The 24,238-nt window shown below is 41.8% G+C and overlaps 2 protein-coding genes across 2 annotated transcripts in view; one reads left to right on the plus strand and one right to left on the minus strand.

The window, feature by feature from the left end:
* Positions 1–24,069, plus strand: part of LOC128301249 (diencephalon/mesencephalon homeobox protein 1-like) — a 53,692-nt gene extending 29,623 nt beyond the window's left edge. The window contains exons 5-9 of the mRNA XM_053037630.1: positions 525–638; positions 776–978; positions 1,158–1,364; positions 19,124–19,248; positions 22,425–24,069. Coding sequence (XP_052893590.1) covers positions 525–638; positions 776–978; positions 1,158–1,364; positions 19,124–19,248; positions 22,425–23,053 — 1,278 coding nt within the window. The 3' untranslated portion in view covers positions 23,054–24,069. The remainder of the gene's footprint in view (positions 1–524; positions 639–775; positions 979–1,157; positions 1,365–19,123; positions 19,249–22,424) is intronic.
* Positions 6,512–8,019, minus strand: LOC128301250 (regucalcin-like). Its single transcript, XM_053037631.1, is given in 6 exon segments — positions 6,512–6,716; positions 6,829–6,967; positions 7,055–7,480; positions 7,713–7,820; positions 7,880–7,953; positions 7,955–8,019. Coding segments are annotated over 6 exon segments (1,017 nt in total).
* Positions 24,070–24,238: the final 169 nt, after the last annotated feature.

A 24,238-nucleotide genomic window follows, 5' to 3' on the forward strand; every position in this document is an offset into this window, starting at 1 on the left:
CAGCCAATTTCGTTCACTTATTGCACGTTTTGGACCGACTTGGCTCCGCTCGATCGACGGTGGCTCATTCCGTTTGGCTCATGCAAACCTGCGCGATACGGACCCACCGGACCCCGGAGTCCTTCGTAGACTTCATTTAGGACGAAACTGAATTTGGTTCCCTGGGCGAAAAGGCCGGCAGGCCAGGCAGGAAGTTGAGGAATTCAATTTGGTTCGTTATTTAAGCTTCTGATTTGGTAAAGAGAGCAAACGAATCAAGGGAAAGAAGCGCACACATTGGAATTTTGTTTCGACAGCAGAAGATAAAGTTGATAAGCGAAGGGAAACAGCGCCAACGGAACCTTCATCTCAGGCTGGCAAACTCTTCACTAACAAGGTATATGCGCTACAAGACACAGCGGGCGTGTTGCAACTCTTCCCGGACCAGCCTCTGCTAGACAGTGGGGAAAAAGACACAAGGAGCATCCAATTTGGCAACAAATCTAATTCCAATTCCGGCGTGTGTTTTTGGCTCTTGATTGCAGGTCTGGTTCCAGAACCGGCGGGCGAAATGGCGCAAAGCGGAGCGACTGAAGGAGGAACAGCGCAAACGGGGTGGTGGGGCCGATGGGACCGACTCACAGCTGATGGGCGATAAGGTAAGACGCTCGGTGCCGTTCAATTTGTCTTTACAGTTTCCAGTGCCGATGGAAATTTTGATAGCATTCGAATACTGGTGGGTGGTCTTGGGTATGCAGAAAACATAAAAGAGTATGTTTCGGTTTCGTTTCTACAGCTCGATACAGACAGCCGGGACTCCAGTCCCGATATTACTGGTGATGCGGACGACGACGATATGCGAAGCTCCAGTGTGCCCCCGATGAGTCCCCGGGTTGACTCCGAACCGGAGCGTCCCGGATCATCGACGCAGCTCAACTCGGCCCACTCATTGTCGCAATCCGCATCCAATAGTGCAGGAACGCCATCACCAGGCTTGAAGTGAGTAACCGATGCACAGAGAGTATAGATATTTCACTTCTAAACTCAATGTGTTTGTAGCGTAACATCATATTGAATTGCATATACTTTGGTTTGTGCTCCATAGATTTAATACAGAATTCAGCTTAGTGAAGTAAGTTTTTAGCAAATGGTACACTAAAAAAATGTTTTTGTTGCAGATTTACTCAATACTCCGTGCCAAGCCCAGCACCATCCGCCTCAGCTGACTCACCGATCGAGGTTGGTGGTCCAATATCTCTCACGACAACTTCTCGCACCCCACCGAATGTTTCTCCCAATCAGACCGCCAACTCAATCGGTGGACTGTCCACGGTCACCACAACTCCCAGCTTCAGCAGTCATATCTTCGGTAGCTTCGCTGAAAGGTAGGACTGTCCTTGCGAATATCTCTACATTTTTCGTAACGAACCATTATAAAGCATTTATTGTATTGCTATGATAGATTTCAGGGTTTTCTCACACAATGCGTGTTTTAAATTCTGCACAGCATCTGCATTCTGCTCCTTAATGTTTGCTAAACAAATCTGCAGTATAGCGAACAAGAAAAATCATGAGAAAATATTCCACCGCACGCTCAAACGTTCCGAATGCGGAGCACCTTTTCAATGCCTTTATTTGTTTATTCAATCGTTTTGTTTTGCCATCATGCAATCTTTTGTTCTCCACCCCGACAATGAAGGCTTATTCGTTTATCGAATATTCCGTTTAATGTGACACGTGCCGCTGAGGGAAACATTGCGTAGGACGGAGCATGTCCGGACGGTAGGCTATACAACTTTTCCTACTGCAGCACCGAATGTGTTCTATGCAAAACTGATCGGATAATTAAGACATCGTCATCAGCATCATCGTCCACGTAGTGCTTCCTGTGTTCTTTTGCACACTTCAAGAGTTGAAATACGTTACGACACGCGTAATTAAGCTACCAACTCTCTTATTTCCCGGAATGCCTTCCGGTTGGCAATGTGCTGTGTGTCTACAATGTCCGTGTGATAGATACAACCCTCCTTTCTAATGCAATTAAAGATTTTCGCGCAACCGTGCCACGTGTCGCTGTTGAAAAATGCTGATGCTGCTGGGCCAATACACAACGGTGTCGGAAGTCACCTCCTGCAATCAACCCGCTGAGCGCTCTCTCAGTAGGGTGAAAAAAAAAACAATCCAGAAAGTACCTCTGAAGTACCCGCACGGCATGAGATCGGCATAACGTTTGCCAAATATTGTCGTTAATTGTCCTGCACACCGCACTCTGTAAGGGCGGAAGGATCGCAAGGCTACAAGATGCTTAACTTCGCACAATTACACCCCAAGGACACTGCTGTTCCGGTGACATTTAGACGATCCTTTAGGTCAGACGGTAACCGTAAAAGGGGGACGGCGAAAAATGAATGCAAAAGCGAATGACAATGACACCGAGAAGGGATCAAAGGCACACGCTGTGAATCCGCGGTGACAGTAGGCTGTGACACATTAAGGGATAATCTACGGGACTGTTCGTGCCTCCTATTCTGATGCATGTTGAAGCATGTAAGCAGATGAGTTTTGTACTATGCTTAATCTTGTTTGGCATTATTTTCAATGGTAGATTAATTATGTACATTTCAGCCGTGCCAGATATTTTTATTCACCAAACAACGGTTACTGGTTATTTTTTAGATTGGTTGTTTAGAATATTTAAGCAAGACCGTTATTTTTAATAGCACAACATCAATTCCTATGTTTTTTACGTGTTTTAAACAACAATAAGTCGCGTAGTACAACTCTCTTGATGGCGGAAAAACCATTCGCATGTACGCCTGACTCTTGAACGGCGCAAACCAAACCGAACGCTAGCCAAGGCTTGCCGCCAAAACAATTATTTACCTTTTCTGAAAAGCAATTTTCCGCAAATTTAATTTCCCCATACACCGAGCAATTAGGGCATAAAATATTGGGCAAATAGGTTTAAAGAGCGGAAGCAGCAGGTTCGCAGCGACGAAAGGGAGCCCGAGCACCGAACACGCGGGTGAAATAAATAAAACTCGAACGCAAAAGTCGTACCGCACCGTCGGTGTGTGAGCCGACATAGGTTCACAGGTTTTTCGGCGATGCTGAGCTGCCCGCCGCCAAAAGCTCTTTTACGCTCGACATATGTGTTCTCCTGATGCCAGTAAAACGGGAACTGGTGTGAACGAGAGCGAGACCAAAATTTGACAGCAATCCTCGGTGGGAAACTCAATTCAGCAGAAATTTTCCTGCTCCGATATCGGCAGACGGGAAGGCGCCCTTAGGAGACGTTCCTGGTAGATGGTGGTTCTTCTCCATACTGGTTTTTCGGGAAGCTCGGGAAGGAGATGAAAGTAAATAAATTGAATCAATATTAACTTTGGAGATCGAGCGCAACTAACCTTAAACGGCTTCCGATTATTGTGTCGGTGCAGCAATTTATCATCTGCAACAATAGCCACAGGATCACATACAGACCCAAACAATCTTACTTCCCTTTCATTCACGAATATTTTCAAAATATTTAAACAAACAATAAGCAATTGATCGTTAAATTCAATTCATACAATCACAAAAAGGAATATAAAAAATACCGAAAGGTTAAAACTCTGCACAATGTTGTTTGAATTCAATTTGTCAATAAGGCAAATAACCGCCGCCAATAACGTTGTCTTCATTTTATTATGTTTTCCACATCTCGACCTAATCCTTTCCGAGTGCCCGGCAGCTTTTAAAAGTTTCCATTCTATTCTGACCACCGCTCGCTGCTATCGATTGAATCCTTTTCCGTCTATGGGAAGCATTCGCGCCGGGTCACCGAAGTGGTCGGGAGACAGTTGAGTCGTGCGCAATTTGATTTAAGTAGATTTTGACAAGCGTAACGTAATATTCCTTCCCCCGCTGGGTTCAATATAAGACTAGAAGACTGTTCTCTTTATCCTCACCAAATGCAAGAGACTTTCCCACCGGATGGTGAACGATTCCTTTCCTGCCAATGTCAAGAAACTTTTGCATTTTCATATTTCGTACACTTTTTTTCGTCTTTTGCATTTTTTCTTCCCAACATAAAATGGGAACAACTGCAAAGATATGAAACATGATGGTCCAGTGGAATGGGTTTTAAACTTTTATAAAATCCACCTCAAGCTCACCACGAACGAGGGAGCTGTGCTTGCCATCGTGCATTTGCAATTGTTTCTAGGTTCTGTTTCTTTTCTCGGACGGTCATTTTTTCTCTAGCTATGTTCAGCTCAATTCCACCCGAATGCTAATGTCTGTGGTGATTGGGTGGCTTTATGGTCGAGAACGAGTAGAAAGATTATTTTTCCGATTTTCTTCCATTCGTGGTATGACATTCTTTATGGCATAAGGTCAAAGACTCTATCGAGTCTGAAAGGAGATCATTTGAGCTAGCAGAACGAAGGACGGGACACTTTTTTTAAGAACTGTTCGGAGACATATCCATCTTGATTATGAAGGATTATTTCCTAAAAACTAAGTAAGCAGAAGCTTCAAAAGCGACTTAGTTTTTAAGACATAATCTAATTTATGTAACGATGAAACATGCAAATGATATATTTATTTCATCTCCAACAAATAAACGCTATTGTAACAAATAGAAAGAATTAGTTTCATAAAAACAATTTAAAATTAGACGCAAATCAATCAATAATCTCAATCTCAAACAATCTAAACACTTATTGGAACGAAAAAAGGTTCCCAACCTATGAAGCATGCGTTCCAAAAGAAAAGGTAGTTTGGTGGATAGGAAAGGAAAAACCTCACCCACAATACGATTAAGGCTATTCGTATTTCTTTCTTTTGTCCCGTTATGTGTGGTATGGAAAGCAATCTCGATTGAGAAGCAACCTTTCCACATTATTTTCCTATTCCTAGATCCGGGGCTTGCTTGAGATAAATTTCACCTATCTGCAACACTGCAGCACCGGAAACAGCAGTGCCGGGTTTGGGCTATGGAAAAGAAATCCCTCGTTCGAAAGAATTGAACAAAAGCAACCGGTCTAATGACATCAGCAATTCTAGCACAGGATGCAAAGGAAAATCTTTCCCCCTAATTTTGCAAATGGTCGGTGTTGATTTCGCTTAATTTTCCCCTCACAATCTTGTAGACAACTGGGGACGCGTTTGAAAGGATGTGTGGGTAAAAAGTCATCGGAAGAACGAAAACAAAAAATCATTGCTTCACATAACCGAGAAACAATCAAGGCTGACTAACAGATTTTTGTGTTCGTTTATTGCCACTATAAGGGGAGGGCGAAATGTTCACAATTGAAATTAGCATTCAGCATGCTGCTTGAGGACATTTTACTATCAAGAAACGCTTGAGGATGCGCTAAACGCATTTGATTCCCCATTTGACCAAGGCCAGAACCAGTGTCACACCCCTTACCAAGATGTCGCACTAAGATATTACTCAAATGAACTCGTCCTACTCTCGGGGTTACCGTGCACGTTCTTCCGGATATCCGAGTACTCGAGCGCACCATTAGAACGCTCCATTTATTGTGACCAGTATTGCATGCACATTACCATATACTTGTGTGTTCCTTGAATAGTTGTTTGATGCCTCTACTCTTTAAGAGAAGTTCCTTTTCACGTATTCTTTGCTGCTGGGTATTGAGAGCATTTTTTTGTGCGATGAACACATTAATCATTCTGCTCTATTTTTTATCGCCCACAATGGTGCTGTTTTGCGTGTTACTTTGTGATTGTCCAACGATTGTTGCAACTTTTTTATCCATTTATAGTAAGTCGATGATGCCGACGAAGCATACAACATTAGTGGCAAAATTAAAATAACAAATGAAAACTCCAACCCGAGGGCGGCGCATCCGGAGGAAAACAAATACATCCCTCAAACTCACTCACTCGGCGATTTAGCAAACATGAGATACGAGCATGTTCCCAAAAACCATAAATCGCTGCCCGTGAAAGGAACCTCCCGCAGTTTCGGAAGTCATTAAACACACTTTAGGGTATAATCGATACCGAAAACGAACTGGCAGAAGGTGACACTGTTGGCCGGAATCGGTAAAGAAATTCTTTTTTCCACAATTTTCCCTCAGGCTATCGTGGTCGGTGGTAATCGGTGGTTTATGAGTCCCCTTTCATGCGATCCGTCCGTAACACTTTTACGCCAGTAGAACCGTTGTAACGGGCTATTTATTTACGTGATTAACGTTTAACTGGCTCAGTTCGCGTGGTTAAGATGCCGCCGGCAATCATCCGGTAAGCCACCGCAACTGCGCACACTGAGTTCCGCACGAATAACCTGCAGCGATTTGACTGAGTAGCAGAGCTGCTTCGTTTATTATTTTTTACTGAGTTAAGGCTTTGCAATGGCTCAATATGTTACATCTTGATGAGGCGTTGTTTGCCCATCTGGTTTAGCAGAATGGTACAGTAGAATTATTTTATTTGTAATGTTGTATTTTATGTGGTAAAGAACATCAGTAATTGCTTGATAGATGATCTTACCAAACACTCGACAAGCTTTAACAGTGTTCTAACTAAGGTCAACCGAATACATTGGAGTTCCCTTCACACCAAGTCCAGTCACCGCAAACAAAGCACCGGCCGGGGCTGGTTGCGGTGTTTTGAACTCCTTGGCAGCCGTCGTCACATACAGAATGTCCAGGTTGGGTCCCCCGAATGCAGCTGAAGTAACCTGCTCGCAAGGCAACTTGATCTCCAGCTCTACCTTACCCGTACTGCAGATGGCAGTTGGTAAAGACAGAAAAACAAAAGATTGTAAACATCGCTTGTATTTCGTAAACAACCGTCTTTTTGATTGCGAAGGTCATGTTGAACGATCATACGTACCTCGAGTTCACCTTGTAGACGGTGGATCCGCCGAAGGTAGCAACGTACAGTGAACCGTTCGCATCGATGGTCATACCGTCCGGAACGAACGAAGGTTTTTCGCCATTAACGCGGAAGTCAACAACAACACGCTCACCGGCTAAACGACGTAAACAGTAAACATACCAAACGATGGATGGTTAACTAAGCCACAAAGCAGTGCAATGAAACTTCGAAAAACACATACTCAAATTTCCATGTTCATCCACCCGGTACTCCTTAACGTCCAGATCACAGGAATCGATGTAGTAGAACAGATTCCCGGTCTCGTTCCAGCACAATCCGTTCGAGACACCGATCTGCTTCTTCAGTGCCACAAACTCACCCCGTTTGGCATCGTACCGGTAGAATGTACCTAGGCGCATCTCGAAGATGTCACCCTTAGCTTCGAGGCGCATAGTACCTCCGTAGAAGCGACCCTTACTGTCCACCTTAGCATCATTGAAACGGTTATCCTCCATGGTCGGTTCAACAGCGCCGACCGTACGGACGAAGGTTGCCTTCTCCGAACGTCCATCCCAGTCCACAAGCGTCACCTTCCGGTCCGTGCCGATGATGAAGTGTCGATCGTTACCCTTAACCGGAATAATAAACGAAATCACCGGGAACCCATCTGTATGACAAAAGAGAACAAAAGCGCAAAGAATTGCATAACAAATCCTAAAGGCTAGACACTTGTTTGCAACTGATGATTTTCTGACTGGCTGACTGCACGACTAAAGATTTTCTTTCATGTGGCCTTTCGACGTTGATTTTTTTTTTGTTACATAATACTCCCCACTCCATAACATTCCTTTTATGTTTCATAACACTCCTTATCACTGGTAGCATTAACAACAACCTACCAACAGTTGCGTTGTACGTCTTATTCTCAGCATAATCGTAACGATGGATTGATCCTCCGTAGATATCATTGTAGTACAGACTCTGCCGTTCCACATCCCAGTGAGGTCCTGTGGCAGAAAAGATGTATCACACTACCATCACATTTTTTTAAACTACACAAACACACCTTCCCCAAGCACAGACAACGGTGACGGCAACTGCTCAACCTTGTACGAGGCCATTTTGTTTGGCAATAGGTTCGGTAAATTGTACTACCTTCCAACGGTCACTACGATCGAATGAAACGCCAACCGGTCTCGAATGCATTCTTTTATACCAGTTCATTGCGTTACGTTCTTGGAGAAGCGTTACAATACGTGATCATTCCACGTTCGGGGGTATGCGTGTCGAAACTCGCTTTATCAGTAACGCGCCCAAGATTCGGTTACGGGTTCTTATCACGTCGGCTGCTGTCCAACCGTCACTTTAGGAAACTCATTAAAGGATGCGTCTTATCGACGATGGCGGTTTGCTGAAGCATCTAGTTGCCTGGGAACTGTTACTTTCGGCGTTTTGCCCTTGCCTTCGAAGAGAGATAGTAACGAGATCGGTTTTGAAATTTGAACCCGGGGAAGAATTTTTTATACATTACGCTCGACCGTCAATAGATAACTCGCTTCTGTCAAAATGATAGAATTACGTTGTATTGGGTTTTTTTACATTCCTCTTTAACTTCCATTCATTCCGATCTCTTTCGGAACAGCTAAAGGTCGTGCACCGATAAGATGATGCACAGGCCATGCGTAAATTATCGATGCGTTGGGACTCGGTGCGAAGGTAATTCGTTGTCGTTCCACTTCGTAATCTTGGCGCGAGTAATTATTGCCGTTTAAAACGATTGGTGATATTATGTAACCAATCGTATACCACGTATTATGTATTGATAACGCGAGTGATATTATGTAACAAATTTGATTTTTTTGCTATTGAATATTGATGGATGTATTTTTTCTTATGAGAAGACTTGTGATGGTCAAGTTCAAGGTCATCTAATGTAGTACACATTCGGGGCTTACTATTTTCATTCTATTTAGATCAATGAATACAATGAGTGTTTAAAATGTTTTTCAATATGCTACATGCAAGGGAAAATTGTCATAAAACTAAAGACAGCATACCATCAGCCGTTTTTAATAAAACACAGTTAAATTGTAACACATTTAGAACGGTTGTAACACATTATCTCAAAACCTTATCAATTGTTTTTGTACGAAAAGGTTAGCAAAGGTTAAAAGGTGTGATTAACCGATTTGTATGATCGTTTATTACATTCATGATGCGTTCATTAGTTGTCGATCGCATCAAGATTGTTTGTAATTTCTCTTTAGTATTTTTTGTGTTCCAATGCCCAAGAATCATGGAACAAATTACTTTATTTCGAAATTCATTGATAGCGGTTTCATTTTCATTTCCTTACACGAAACGATTGCAACTTTTGCGAAAGCTCATTTTCCATCACCGCTCCCCCCACTCCTCCTCCTTTCCACACAGCTAGTAATCCATTAGCCGTAATCAGCGTGTATAATCGTTACAACTATCCAAACATTACCATACCGCCTTTGCCCCAAAAACTTTAGCCCACCTCTCATCCAATATCGGAATACCACAGCGCCTAGCAAATCACATCATCGTGCCGAGCGGTCCCCGTTTGATGTTTGACTGATAATTGATTCCCTTTTTGGCCTACAAAAAGTAATCTGCGTTATGCATAAACCATAAGCCGGGTACCTTCATTACAGGAAAATCACGTTTGCCAGGCAGGCAATCCGTTTGAGTAAAGTGGTTCGGATTCAATTATCGGGGCCGAGCAGCCGCCGAGGATGCCCAGGCCGAGGACATTGGATGAAAATTATGTTTTCAAACACACACGCATACGCAAAAAAAGGATCCTCACGCCATGATTAAAGTGTACACATACACGGCGGGTTAACTTGCTACCCCAAAATGCAATAATTGCCCTCATCGGTATGCTAATTTATGCTTCCACACTTGCAAACACACACCACCCACACAGTTGTTCCGTTGTAAGCGTGCCTCTTTTGCATGGTCTTTTTTTGATACAAAACTCCGCTCATACTCGCAGACACTTTATACGTATCGAGTGCTTGATCTGATAACTTTTCATTCTACTTATTTGATTGCACCACACTCTGCCTCCCTTAGAACGCTGGATGCCTTGGGAACGTAGAAAAACTTGTGGTTTCCATTTTTAGGTTTTTACACCGCACAGCATCGTCCCTGGAGTGTGCAAAATAAGAAGGATTAGAACGAAGGAAGAAGCACTCTGCAGGAGTGGAGCGTTTTTCACGACTTCCAATTTCCACACCACAATTCCATACCGTTGCCGTCGGCATAATGTACGTGTGGAATTGGTGTAAAAAGTGGAAATGAATAACGAAGCCATTTTCTTTATTTTATTTGCAATGCTTCTCCATCTCCCCAAGCACATCTTCCCCATTTGGTGCGCGTTTTGATGAAATAAAATTTTATCATCATCATATTTTATGAGGTATAATTTGCATTTTTCCTGCCCAAAGCACTTCCTTCGGCCGCTGTTGCTTTAGCTGCCATCGTAAGGAATTATCGTGTCATGCAATGTGGGCCACCTTGCTCCGCGGGATGTGAGATGACTGACATTAAGCTGGCCCGATATCAAAAAGCAACCACGCGGTGGTTCATGCGTGTGTGTTGAACGTTGCCTGTTCTCGGGCCGTCAGTGGCCTCGGTCCTACGGTACCTTACGTACAATTCTCGCAGGGATATATTCTTATTCTGGTTTCCCTTTTCTGCTCCTTGTCTGTAAGGATGCAAAACATTCTCTCTCCTGCACTATATTCCGTACCACTCGGCGATGGAAACTCGCGAGTGTCACAAACATCACTTTTGCGTCGTGAATTAGTAAATTGCGAAACATTACTCTACCAGGCTAAGGTTCTTTTCTTCATTTTGCGCTTCACATTTGCGACTGTTCTATTCTTTTGAGACGCTTCAGGTCCTCATCCAGCATGGTACGGGAGCTGCGTGAACGCGAACGTTGACGATGCGCCCGACGGTCATGCATTTTTGATTGCCAAAATGAAATAAAATTCAGTTTAGCCCATTTTAATGCACTTCACGATGGGACAGGCACGACGGGCTTCGTGGCTTTACGCCTTACGGTGGGAGGTTAATTTTTGCTTTCTACCACAGGAGTTGGTAAAAGCATCTAGGAGAAGAGAGTGAGACGTGAAATTATGACTGCACAAACATTTCGAGGCTAAGTGGATTTTGGCCAATAAAAGCTGGTATTCCAAGGCACGGTACCGGGGAGGATGGCAGTATCGCTTGTTTTATTTTATCTCATCACGTTTCAGGACACGATGCGTTTTGTGACGTGAGTTCTTGCGTAGTTTTGCTTAATGCATATTCAAATATCCTGTACGAAACGACGCGAATGAATAGCACGATTTAAGAGCTTTACTAATCAGACTTTTGACGTCCATAAGGGTGTTAAAATAATGTTAACTCTAGGTGTGGCTCATGGTGATATTACAACAAACTATTAAAATAAAAATCTTTGAAAATTAGGAAAAAGTGATCGTGAATGTTTATTATTCGTTCAAGCTTTTATGCTTAAAAGACACTATCCCTACCCAATGCTGGGCCAATTTTGACATGGAAATTCTAATGCAATCAAAAATCAGAATAAAACATTAATATTATATTCCATACAACGGAACAGTGCTAGTACACGTAAGTACTAGCACAAAAACACAACACCGAATAAGGTCATGAATAAGAAATTAAATCATATTTTTTGCATCAAAAGTCCACGATGACATCCGCACGAAACGTTGAAAAGTACGAAAATCGAATCACAAAACGTAACGAACAAAGGGCGTTGAATGGGATTGTAGAAGCACACAAACCAACGAACGAAACATTGCAGCAAATACTCGTCCGCTGTTTGTACGTTTTGTCACCGACCTTCCAACTCCGTTTGCTTGTGTGTGAGCGGGGATTCCGTTCCGTCCACCGTAAGTGGGAAAATATAAATATTAGGCACACTGAGGGCTCGCGTCATAGTGGAAAGCGCGTGGAAGTAGGAACCGGGGAAAACCACCCCGAAACGAAGTGGGCGGAGTTGATTGTGCTCGATTCCCGATTCTTTCGCGAAAAGGGGAAAAAAGGATACGCTGTGTACGGTCCCTGTGATACGAGCAGGTCGCCGGCATTCAACGAAAAAAAGACGTTGCTGGAGTCGAAATCTCCACAATAAAAATAAACCTCTGTGTTTGTGTGTTTTGTTTTGTATAAATGGCTAAGAATTCGCACGAGAAGCTAAAATAACAAATTGAGCTTAGAGAACAAAAACAACATGAAAGCGAGTAAGCGACTAGAGGACGAAGATCGTTGCTCCTTTTCCCCCGGATTGTCTCATACATTTTGCAGTGCAGTAGCGAAAGCGTTACGGGCCAAGAAAAACAAACGGGAGGAATAAAATTATAATCCGAATGAATACATTTTTATCATTTCGTGATTACCTTCGCGTATTTTACCGTGTCTCCAACGGCACACACATTGACATAAAGAAAAAAAATCTTCCAATACGAACGACGGCTACGAAGACGAAAAAATAAATACATAATTCGCTCTCAGCTTCCTCTCGTAGGACCTACTGAAGCAGTGTCAAAACCTCTTTACGATTCAGCAGAAGGTACGGAAAAGACGGGAGCAGATTAAGAAGGTTTAAAATGAAATAAAATTCGAGAAGCGTAACGTACGCGGAACGAAAAACGGTCCCGACCGAAACAGATCATTTTTTGCTCCTAAATATTGCATCAAGCATAATTTGCTAAAACGATATTCAAACGAAGTAGAACCGTACAATATCACAAGACGGTTCTCGGGAAAGCAACAAAGAAAGATTAGGGTAAAAACTAACAGCATCGAAGAAGAGCCGAATTATGGATTTCGTTTCACTTTGAATCCTTAAGCGCACAGATGAATGTTTGGCACAATTTTTAAATAAAATGAGGAAGTCTACCACCCGAAAGGTGGAATAAAGAAACAAATAAACCAAGGAACGAATTGAAAAATAAAATTGTTCTATGTTGCTTCCTAGAAATACGGTGAAGGTTTTCTAGAAAAATCCTTCAAAAGAAAAGAAAAGCCCAATTGAAATAGAAATCATATGAATTATTCAATGTTCTTTCTTCTGTTGTTTTCTCTTCTCCATCCGTGGGTTAAGTCTTTTAAATAATTAGCAACTTTGCATTTATTTTTATCTAACGTAGTGTTTGTGCTTTGTTCCTTTTTGCGCAAGCATGTGTATACCAGTACTAGGATGTAATTAATATAATGAAACTCTTGAATCAAATAAGATCAGTGGTATCCTATAATGAAAAATGAAGAATCTTTGCTTTGTGTTTCGTATCACATTTTGTAGATAGTTTTGATAAACATATTTTTTAACTTGCTTTACCACAGCAGCATTAGCTGTGCTTCAATATTTCGACATGTATGTATACCTTTATGGGTGAAGTTTTTTGCACCTATTTCATTTGCTACTTCCGCGTGGATGAATGAATTTCCTTTTTCGCGAACCCGATAAGCGCGGGAAATGATGATGGTTTGGACTTTATTTTTTTTTTGTCAGATGACACTTTTCAATTACTAAATCACTCCGGGGGACCTTCCACCGTGTGCTATAATATTATTATCATTTAGGTTCCGGAAATTCCGCTGCCTGACCTTTTGATACCATTTGTTGAATTTGATTACATGATTCGATTTGTATTATTACTGGGAGCTGGGTGTTATTTGATTTCATGGAAAATTTCAAGACGCAACAGGTGACTTCCATCGAACAGAAATCTTTCAATATTGAAGAAATAATAAATCGTAGTAATTAATTCGAGCCATGTCAGTGGTGTCTTACCATAACACAAAGAAAGATGGATTCGCCTCCTTTGTCTCAATCATCAACGTGTCATATAACAAAGAACATCAAAATAATATAATAATAATGTGTAATATAATATATGTAGATTCAAATATCCTTTATTTACCTTATCAGGCTTCGATCAGCTTTTGGCAGGCGTAATTTGAAACAACACACTAATTTTCACTATTTCTTAGATAACACGTGTCACTGATTACGTTGATTGAACTATTTTCCCTCGCACTAGGATTCACATAACCGCACATAAACATCGCCCTTTTCGGGGTCAATCTTCGCAAAAGAAACTACGACTTTTTATGAACGTTTATGGTTGCTTTCTATCTTGTGACACCCTGATCTTGTGATAACACTGATAAACAAGCGCAAAAGCAAAATGAAAAGTGAAAAACGACAACATTGTTTGCATGCTCCGTTTCCCTTTGTTAGTGTTCTAAAGTATCCACCTGCTTCTCTCTCACATAGAAAAAAAGAGAACAAATCGTGTGTATCAAACGCGATGCACTTTGACCTCAAGCTCCTGCATTGATCTATAGAATTTGTAAAGTAAAGAGAGAAGCTTTTCTGTTGCGCACAGCTTTCTACTCTCGCATGCAATGGAAAGGGGAATCGTGCCAATATAGACCGCACGCACACGCACAAAACCAGTCTTGGACAACGATCGATCGATGAACACTTTCTTGCGTACTTTGCGTACGCGTACTACTTACACTGCGATAACTTTTGCGTACAGCGTGGGTTGTACGCGTCCACGCGAAAATCCCGATGTCGTTAGGATATATGTTTGGTCGTTTCAAGTTTACCCAAAGGAAGAAAGGTTGGGGTTTCCTCTTTCATTTATGAATGACACAAAGTTCACAAATAGTTACACAACGCACAAAAAACAAAAAGAGCACACGTAACTGTTCCGCGATCTTTCGTGAGATGTTGCCTGGCTGAGAGCAGACGCTATTCTGACGCTAATTGCAGGTGCTTTTTTGGATGTGTGTACTTGTGTGTGAGTGTGTGATAATGAAGACTTTCTCCAAGTTGAAAGCAAGAGCAGTGATGAAAGAACAAAGAGGTAAAACAATAATAACGGACTACAAGTTTTTGCTAGGCTTTAAGAATGAGCCTTGTATGGTTGAGATTTAGCGGTCTACGAGCTTTTAAATGTCCGATATAGAATTTCAAAGGCTTAATGTACACAAAGAATAAACTGTACTTTATGTCTCACTTTCTCTCTCCTCTGCATTATTCTTAGATGTATCTCTTGTGATGTAGAAGTATTGGTAACAAAAGATTATATCTATGACCTGTGATCATCTCCCGAGTAACACGCAACATAACATTATCCCAAAAAGAAAAATCTCTCACTTAACAGTAGTAATCCACACACGCATACCAGCAACCGTTTTATCTCTCTCTAAATACATTTAGAATTGTTGTTTATACTCTCTCATGTGGTTTGGTCAATATTTCATACAGAACCGTCTATCGTTGTGTTTTTTATTACTTCTAGTATCTCTGGCCAAATAACTAATGCTATATAGTTATTATTTCTATTTAAAGTTGTATAGACAACATTTCTTCCAATCTGTTCATAAGATTATTGTGTGTCCTCAAACTGAAAGTCACTCTACATAAATGTTAACTGTGAAGTAGTAAATTAAGATAAATCATACTCAAAATGCATAAAATATAATGGTTGTTCGATTGAAAAGCAATTCCACTTGATTGATATCATATGATCGATGAGGAATCATTCATTTACCTCGTTTACCAGCTGAACAAAATAAGTCAAGGATAGCGAATCATTCATTACAACCTCTCAACAACCATCAGTCGCATATATCCGAGATGATGTTCAATAAAATGATCCTCTTTTGACACGAAAACACTTGCAAAAACAGTTCCAGACACAAGCTCTCGTTGAAACGGTGCAGCACACGTCATGGATTTCAGTAGCGTTCTGTACCCGCCACAAACTCACAAAAAAACTCACCAACATAGCACGCCTGATTATTCCAAGTGATTCGTAAATTAAATTGTATACACATTTATTCAAATCAATTCGATAGCAAACGACGAAGAACGGACGAATCCTCTCTCCACCTTCCCTAAAACCCCATGGCATCAAAAACCAAGTGTCACGCATCAAAAGTGGTTTGCGTCCGTTTGCCTCAATGCGTTCGTGTTCTTGATGGGCTTGTGTGGCTTGATGGGCTACTTGTGTGCTGATTGGCTCAAGATGTGTTGTTCCATATAGTAGCTACGACTAAAGTCGGCCACTCGGTCTCGCGCGCGCGAATGGTTTTGAATGCATTAATTAATCTTAATTATGACTAATAAAATTTGTTCATCATCCGAATTAGACGATACAGCACCGAGTCCCCAATGGTTTTCCTGCGTCAAAGTGGGTGAGCTAAACGAGCTTTCAGCTTGACTAGGAGCACCTAATGGAAAAGTCCTTTCGAGAAGCACTCCACAGCAGATCGAACAATCGAAACGTTCACGGGTGTAAATGAGCCATTCGCGAGGCTGGATCAAACATGGCCCTGGGCGTAGCGGCCTCCAATTGAGCGATTCGTGGGTTGACAGATCAATTAGTAAGCATGGTGAAGCTGCTGGGTCCGAGGTATTAATTGGCGTTAATTAATTTATTTTCATCTGCGTTTGTTTTGCATAAGTGCTCAATTCGATTGACTCTCGCTCGGTTGGGAGTTGTCGTCAACGGGCATGACACACTGATGTTGCATAAGTAGAGTTAGGAATATTTAGCATCACTTCAATGTTGCGAGAAAAAAGTATCTCAGTAATAATACATTCATATATTTCATCTCATATATAACATTAGAATATCTTAGAATATCTCTTAGTCAAGAAGTTTACTTCAACAAAATTAAGTGAATTAAAAATAATTAATTTCTTCTAACTTAATTACTTATTTTACAAAGATCCACACTTCACACTCAGCCACACCCGAAACTCAATCAACACTCGTCACCCGGTACCGTCTAAAACTTTGAAGCGCATTTTCTTAAATTCTTGTCGGAGAAAAATCTCTAAAACGAAAGTGCGAAAGGTTTACCACCGCCTTATTTGATTAATTATTTAACGGATTACGTGTGTTTGAAGTGTTCAACTAACATATACGGATCAACATCGTAACCCGACCGCCCATCTAGCCCACCTCGTTACCGCTTGCCGGTAATACACTGCTTTCCTATTTCCGTCCCCCAAAGTCCACATATTTTCCTTATCGCGCTCTGGATCAATCGACCATTTTGCTTATGCTCTTTACCCAATGAAAATCTGTGCTTACCTTGCTAACCCCAGTTGCACAAAGAAGGCACACGAATACAGACTATGTGTGTGCGAGTTTGTATGCGTGTGTTAGCTTTATTGAATTAATAATTTTCCTGCACGAAAACACAAGAAAGTTATGGTATGATTTTCTGTTTGATTATTTACATCGGTAGGAAAGGACCTGGTGCGCTGCTTACGGTAGGCAGAACAAGAACGATTCGGAGAAATTTCTAGATTTTCCTACCAACCCATCAAGACCGTGAGCTCGTCGCCGGATTACGAAGCTAAAGACGGTCAAGTAGAAAAGGACGAGCTCCATTTACAAGCCGTACTGCAGCACATGCAGCACTTCCGGGGAGCTCTCTTATGCTAAAACATGTTTTAGCTAATTTGATTTCCCTTTCTCCTGTCCTTTCCCCTTCAAGTACACCGAGTCTTTGGAGCCTTTCCGAACAAATGGAATCCGGGAATGCGGAAAATCGGATCCAACACTTTGCAATGCCAGCTTCCACTTACACCTCCTTACATGATTCCTACCATCAAAACCGGAACGATCTGCAAGGATGAACTTATCCCTCTTGATTACCCAAACCCATTAGGAGAGTGTCCATTTTCTTCGCATGTACGGTGATCCGACTCTCAAGTCATCCGACCCAGCAAAACCACACTACAGCGAACGTGGAAAGGGGATTTAAAATGCAATTAACCAAATCACTGAGAGCTGACCAGGATTACTGAAATATTGATGAGTTCGGGGCTTGCTTTGAGGCACGCCTGTTCGATCGGACACTTTGACCGTTCGAACACTCGCCAGACAGATTCCGTCAGCACGGACTGGACATTGCGGCAATCATACGCTCGTTCGATAAATCGTGTTTAGAAGGTGATGAAATTAGCACCTCTGGAAAGGGTGTCTCGGGCAGTGTGTTATGCCATTTAATTAAGGATTGCTTCTGCACATGCTAATTAGATTTCCACGTTGTGTTTGATAATTAAGAGCCTTTTTCTTTCACGACCGTGTTCGAAAGGCGCTGCACAACATTCCCTGCTGGAAAAAAAATACCTCAAGGACTATACTTCACCGTAAAAAAAGGTAGTACCATATCGTGGCACGGTTACGCAGCCAAGCATTTCATCTCAAGCGTAATTAAAATACGCTTTCGGTTCCTGCAGAATAATCATCCACACGTCATCCTTATTCCATTTTTTTGATACTCCGACCCTGTTTGAGATAAGAATTAGCAAATTAAACAGCGTAAATTACATCAAAACGTTTGAGCAGCGCTTCAAAAGCTACACTTGCCGGCCGCAGCCAAAGGAACGAATACACAAGAGGAACCATTTTTGCCATTTGCTTCCGACGTTGCGCTGCTGCTGGGTGATTCCTTTTGAACCAGCAACAGCAAAATCACGAAACCAAACACTAATATTTCCACAGACGATTAAACTCCTTCTCGTTGCCACCCTAGGACCCCGTCCCAGTGTGTGTATGAGTGTGGTTCATTTAATTTGAATTTGAATTTCAAAAGAATTTCAAACGCTCCAGTTTTCCCCCTTGCTCTGGCATAACACGAATAGCAGTCATCGTTTGTAACGTTTGCTCACGGTTATCAGATCAGCACAGTGCCGGTGTGTGGACGGGCTGTGAAGAGGAGTCTAATTCAAACCTCTTGTATGTGTGTGTGTATGTGTGCCTGAATGCCACACCGAAGTTGATTACAAATTCCTCGAAATAATCTTCAACCCGAGCAGGTTTACACCGAGCGCAAGATTGAAGGATGTTCTGCTCATCAGACAGATCATTTCCATCAAGAGGCTTCGTTCGCCTCGAATGTTTTGGAAGCAAAAGTTCGATTCACCGAGTCGGGCAGGTGTAACGCAATAAGCGTCAGTGAAACCGGTGTGTTGGTTATGAAAGAAGTTAATTCGATAATTGGAGATAGATTAACGCTAATGAAATATGATCAAGCAGCCACCGGCAGCTGAAACGCCCCAACATTAAAGATCGCAAAAGTGTGCAAATGCTGTTGCTGGCAGGGCTGTACTTATCATCTCAGTAATTGATATTAATTGTTAGAAAAAACGAGTTCTAATCAAATAATGTTTAACTAAAGCTATGTGTTATGTATTGTTTCATTTCAGCAATGGAGGATTTCGACCGGTACTGGATAATGGACAGCCAAGGACTACGCCTCCGCTGTTCTTGCCGCCACATCTAGCATCGCTCAGTTCTCAATTCACTCCACCGCTGTTTCCTAGCTTGAAAGGTAAATTCATATAGCTAACATTTGCATTCTTTTACACATGTGTATCATTAAAGTAGTATAAAATAAGTCTCCCACCTAAGTCGAAGCTAATAAATATAAATGATGTACCAATAATTTGGCTTGCCATATTAGATTTTGATATTAAATAAGCTTTTATGGAAGTAAATTAACACTAATAAAGTTAAATTTCCCATTACCCAGACATTCTTTTCGTAATCCTAATGAGTCCACCGAGAAAGCTCTTAGCCATCTTTGCCAAAATAACTTACGTTCTGTTGCTGGCATCAACCGACAGCTCCCGAACGCAAAACCAAAAGCCGGTCTCTCACCTCACGCTAGTAACGTTCTGCTGCACGTTACAGAGCAATGCCGCTCCAAAGTGATGCTAATTAATTATTCACTTGTGCACAATATTGATAATTTAAACAGCATCAAATTACACTTTAACGGCATGATTATGTCTCCCTCCTCACACAAATTCAGTCCCCCTTCGGAGAAATCGCTTTTTTACCACCACCAGCTGACGTTGAAACTCAGCTCCGAGCATAGGGGACGTTCCGATGCGACTGGAAAATTTAATAAACGAAAAGCGAAGGCAATCAGGCTGCACCTGCGGATCAGTGAAGGACCTGCTTGTATTTCGGGTGCCTTTTTCGGTTCGAACATTAAGGTGCTGCAGGAAAAGCCACAAGACGTTCCGCTAGCTCGCAGACTAGCCAGACTGGTTCGTCTTGGCGGTGATGCTGTCGTCTGTTGAAGGAAAAGGTTGAACAGCACACAACCGACATGATAGTGCTAATAGTTCAAAGGAGCAGTGCCAAACGCGATGCGGTTTTCTTCCCCATTTTTGGAATGATCTCGCCCCACCCCGGGGGTTGGTACACTAGTTTGGGGTAGTAGCTTGAGCTAAGAAGATTAGTAAGCACCACACCACTCCAGCAGATGAAAACCCGCTTGATTGAAGTGCATCGGAACATACTTCCGACCGCACCAACGGGACACACAAGGCGGAAGCACTACTTGGAAAGCGGCAAGAGATAACTCTTACACCCACAGCTCAGCTCACTAGATCCCTTGTAGTGGATGAATTATTCATCCAGAACGCAACGTAGCACCTTGCCTTATTGGTCGGATCGTTGCGCTTGCTAAACGAAAGGAGCTAAACTATTTGAGACTGCAGGAAGCGCAAAATACCGTGGCGAGGGAACAACACGTTTCCTTACAAAAGGATGCTTTCTTCACCAAAGTCAAGTGAATGCTTCGTCATTCCATCAAATTATACCCGCAACCTTTCGCGTGCAGCTGCTCGTGAAGATGATGTAAAACAATTTTGTTCCGTACATTAAAATGTAATTCGGATTCATCGCGGAAAAGATTTATGCTCGCGCTACTTGAGTTAGTCAGCTGTAGGACGGACGGAGAAGCACTGTTTTTCGTTGGTAGTTTCTTGAAAGTGATCTATTGCACATGCAGTTCTGAAGATAATACATCAATATTGATATATCATATTTTCTACAGTCGAGGATTAAAGGTTGTAATCGTTTTGTAATTTCTCAAACCTCTAAATCCATAATCAAATGTTCATTCAACTGGTTGATACTTGAATATAAAAAAAAATACTTTGTTTGATTTTGTTAGAAATACTTAATTCATTAATAATATTTAAAGTTTTCACTCTTAAAATATCGTATTAAGAAATCTTCTATCACATTAAACCATCCAATTTTTAATTCACGAACTCTGCTAACTATTCTTAGTCATTGCAAATGACATAAAATCCCACAAACACTTCTGTTAAAGCTACTTAAACAAGCAACGCCTCACTTAAAGCAGCACCATTATAGGCACCAAACATTTTCGATTCATGAAAGATTTACTTCCATAACAACTTTATCGAATGACGTTCACATTTTAACGATAGGGTTCTTTCACCCTTAAATCGCTGTTGTCAACAACCAGACACCTAACGTCGGCTCTCGTCTAACATGAACCGAAAGGGACCACCAAAGTCTTACGTTCATGGTTATGTACTTATCCTTTACCTATCCTTACCGTCCGACCGTGGCAAACAAAGCCCGCACACATCCGGACCTTACACGAGGCACGGCAACGAAGCAACGATGGCGCACCCGCTTTCGCTCAGCCGGAATCGCCTTTTAATTCGTTTACCAGCGTCAATATCAAGTTAAAACACCCGTAAAAATAAATTTAAATTTCATTACATCCCATACCGATGGATGGAAGGAAGTTGGGTGTAACGCAGCGACAGATAATATAAAAACCCCACACAACAGCGTAAGACGCTGCTGTCCGCCTGTTGGTAAAGGCGAAAAAGAAACGAGATACAATTTTACGGAGCAAAAGTTTTACAAAATTCCTACCACACCCATACATGCATAAGCATCCGTTAACTCAATATACGCTCATGTTTTTGCTAAATTGAAACGAGGTGCTGAATTTTTCCTTCCCATACGCTGGGAGCGACACTGAAAAGTAAATGGTGAAAATACGCTCAACACCTGTGCGTCTGCCACCGCCCAGCACCGTGAGAAGAACCTCCGGGACACCGTTTTGTTTGGTTTAATGTCATGCCTCGTTGTACTATGCGGCAATTCAATCCCAGCACTACACTACTGCAACCCGGCGCAGCATGCTGCGTATATGGAGACGCATGGTTGTCGGTGGAATGTAAAAAATAATGGAGACGCCCAGTCAGTGGTTGGCTTTGGTTTTTTGCCTATTGACATTGACCATTAGTCTTACCACTTACAACACTAGGACGTTCAAGGATCGTGCACACGAACCGCCGGGTACCTTTCCTTCCCAATTTTTTCCTCGTGGCATTCAATTAAAGTTTAATGAGATGAGCACAAAGTTTCCCTGAGGGCGATTGTTTGGGCAAATTGAGTTAAATAAAATTAAGCGGATTAAGCCTCACCGAAGGTCCTAGTTCCACGATTGTAAGTTACTGATAAAGAGAATTAAAAAGATGCAAACAAATTAGGACATTGCTTTCCGACATTTGCCATTATTATTATTATGAGTATTTGCGCTTGCCATATACTCTAACAATTTATACATAAGTAGATAAGTAGATACGTTCAAAGTTTGACTTTTTGGCCAACATCAACCCAAAACTTAACGAAATATGCCTTTCTGTTTACTTTCGCTTTCAGCTGCCTTCCCTGGACTATGTTCATGCTGTCCGGTAAAAGCACCCACGACGACCGGCTCCTCTTCATCACCAACATGCAGTTCTTCTTCCCCACCCTCCACCGGCTCGGTAGTTGGTTCTTCCGCTTCCGGTCTCTCATCGATCACCAATTCGGTTGTAAACAGTGGTCTCCCGGACCCTCGTTCGTCCTCTGTCGCAGAGCTCCGTAGGAAGGCACAAGAACATTCGGCCGCTCTGCTGCACTCATTGCAAGCAGCCGCTGCTGCTGGTCTAGCGTTTCCTGGCTTCCATTTGCCACCGCTCACGTTACACTCAGCACTCAGCAGTGCAGGACGAAAGCCGTCCGATCTTTTCAACGATCTTTCCTTACATCATCACCATCACCATCATCATTTGGCGGCAGCAGCAGCGGCGTCGGCTGGTGCGCACCATCTAGCTGGGGCTAGTCATCTCGCCGGGATGCATCACATTCCAAACAATAATAACAACAGTACCAACAACAATAACACAACCGGTAGCAGTAGCGGAAGTCCATCGGAAAACAGAACCATCGTGTCCCATGCAGACTCACCCCGATCGCCACGATCACTGACCAGCTCTGGCAACGAAAAGCCAGACTCTAACGAATAAGAAGCTTTCGCTTAAAAGGCAAACATTACATTCCACAACCATGCATACACGCGAGGAAATGCTCATAGTGCAACCACAGCAAATAGGTGAGCTGAATCTTAATTAATCTTCAATACTCAATCCGTTGAAGAGTTAAATATCCTCTGATGATATTCATAAGAATCTATTCTTCGCGATCTGCAATAAAAAAAGCATTCTTCAAAAGACAAATAAAGTACGTTAAAGGAATAGATCTAGAAGTTGATATTAATAAAAAGTACGTTTTACATACCACTGTCTGAGGAAGAAGTTCAAAAATTCGTATATTGTTAAATATTTTCTTTTCTAGGAAATAGCTTCACATGTCATGAAACATAAAACATGACTTATAGCAGCTAGGGAAACCCCCAACAAATGTAAGAAGGGCCTGCGAATAACAATGAACATCTACATGTAGATTATGATAACATACTAAATGCACACGTTTAATGCTAGTGATTAAATAAGAATCAAAATGCCGACACACGCACACATTTGTACAAAAAAAGATTCTGCGCAGTATTCATTAGCAATAACCGAACGTTTAAGATATCCATACAACAGAGAAGAAAAAAAAACAGATAGATTTCACCATATTTCTTCCGGTGCCGTCTCTCATTAGAATGGAAATAATATGCCACATACTTATTAATATATTAACAAACTAGCAACTAAAAATCATAATTTGCATTTAAGCCGCTCAATTTCATGGAACGATCCATAATAATTATTACAATAATAAGCATGAGGAAAACAAATGTATGAAATGTGCCAGCAATATTATCACGTATTATGCAGCTAGAAATAGAAAAAAACACACACACCCATACGATTCGTAGACTATTATGTCTCCCAGTGTAAGAATTTAAGTCCAGTGAATTTCGGGCAACACCAGCAAACAGAAGCGTACAGTTATTCATACTTTTAAACATGTACATTAGTGAAAAGTATAATAGATTGGAACAGATCACTGTAAATCGATGGAACTAATTTCGTTTTCCCAGTTCGTCATGAAAATGAAGTAAACAATAAATTGCAATTAAAATGTTCTTAATCCGTTATCGTTATTTATCATACTTGATTCATTTGAGCACGTATTACTGATATCACAAATGATTCAAATGCTTTCGTTTAGGATGTGTACCCCGCAAGATTTTGGAAACTTGG

The sequence above is a fragment of the Anopheles moucheti genome, chromosome 3, assembly GCF_943734755.1.
Source record: "Anopheles moucheti chromosome 3, idAnoMoucSN_F20_07, whole genome shotgun sequence".
In the NCBI taxonomy this organism is placed as follows: domain Eukaryota; kingdom Metazoa; phylum Arthropoda; class Insecta; order Diptera; family Culicidae; genus Anopheles; species Anopheles moucheti.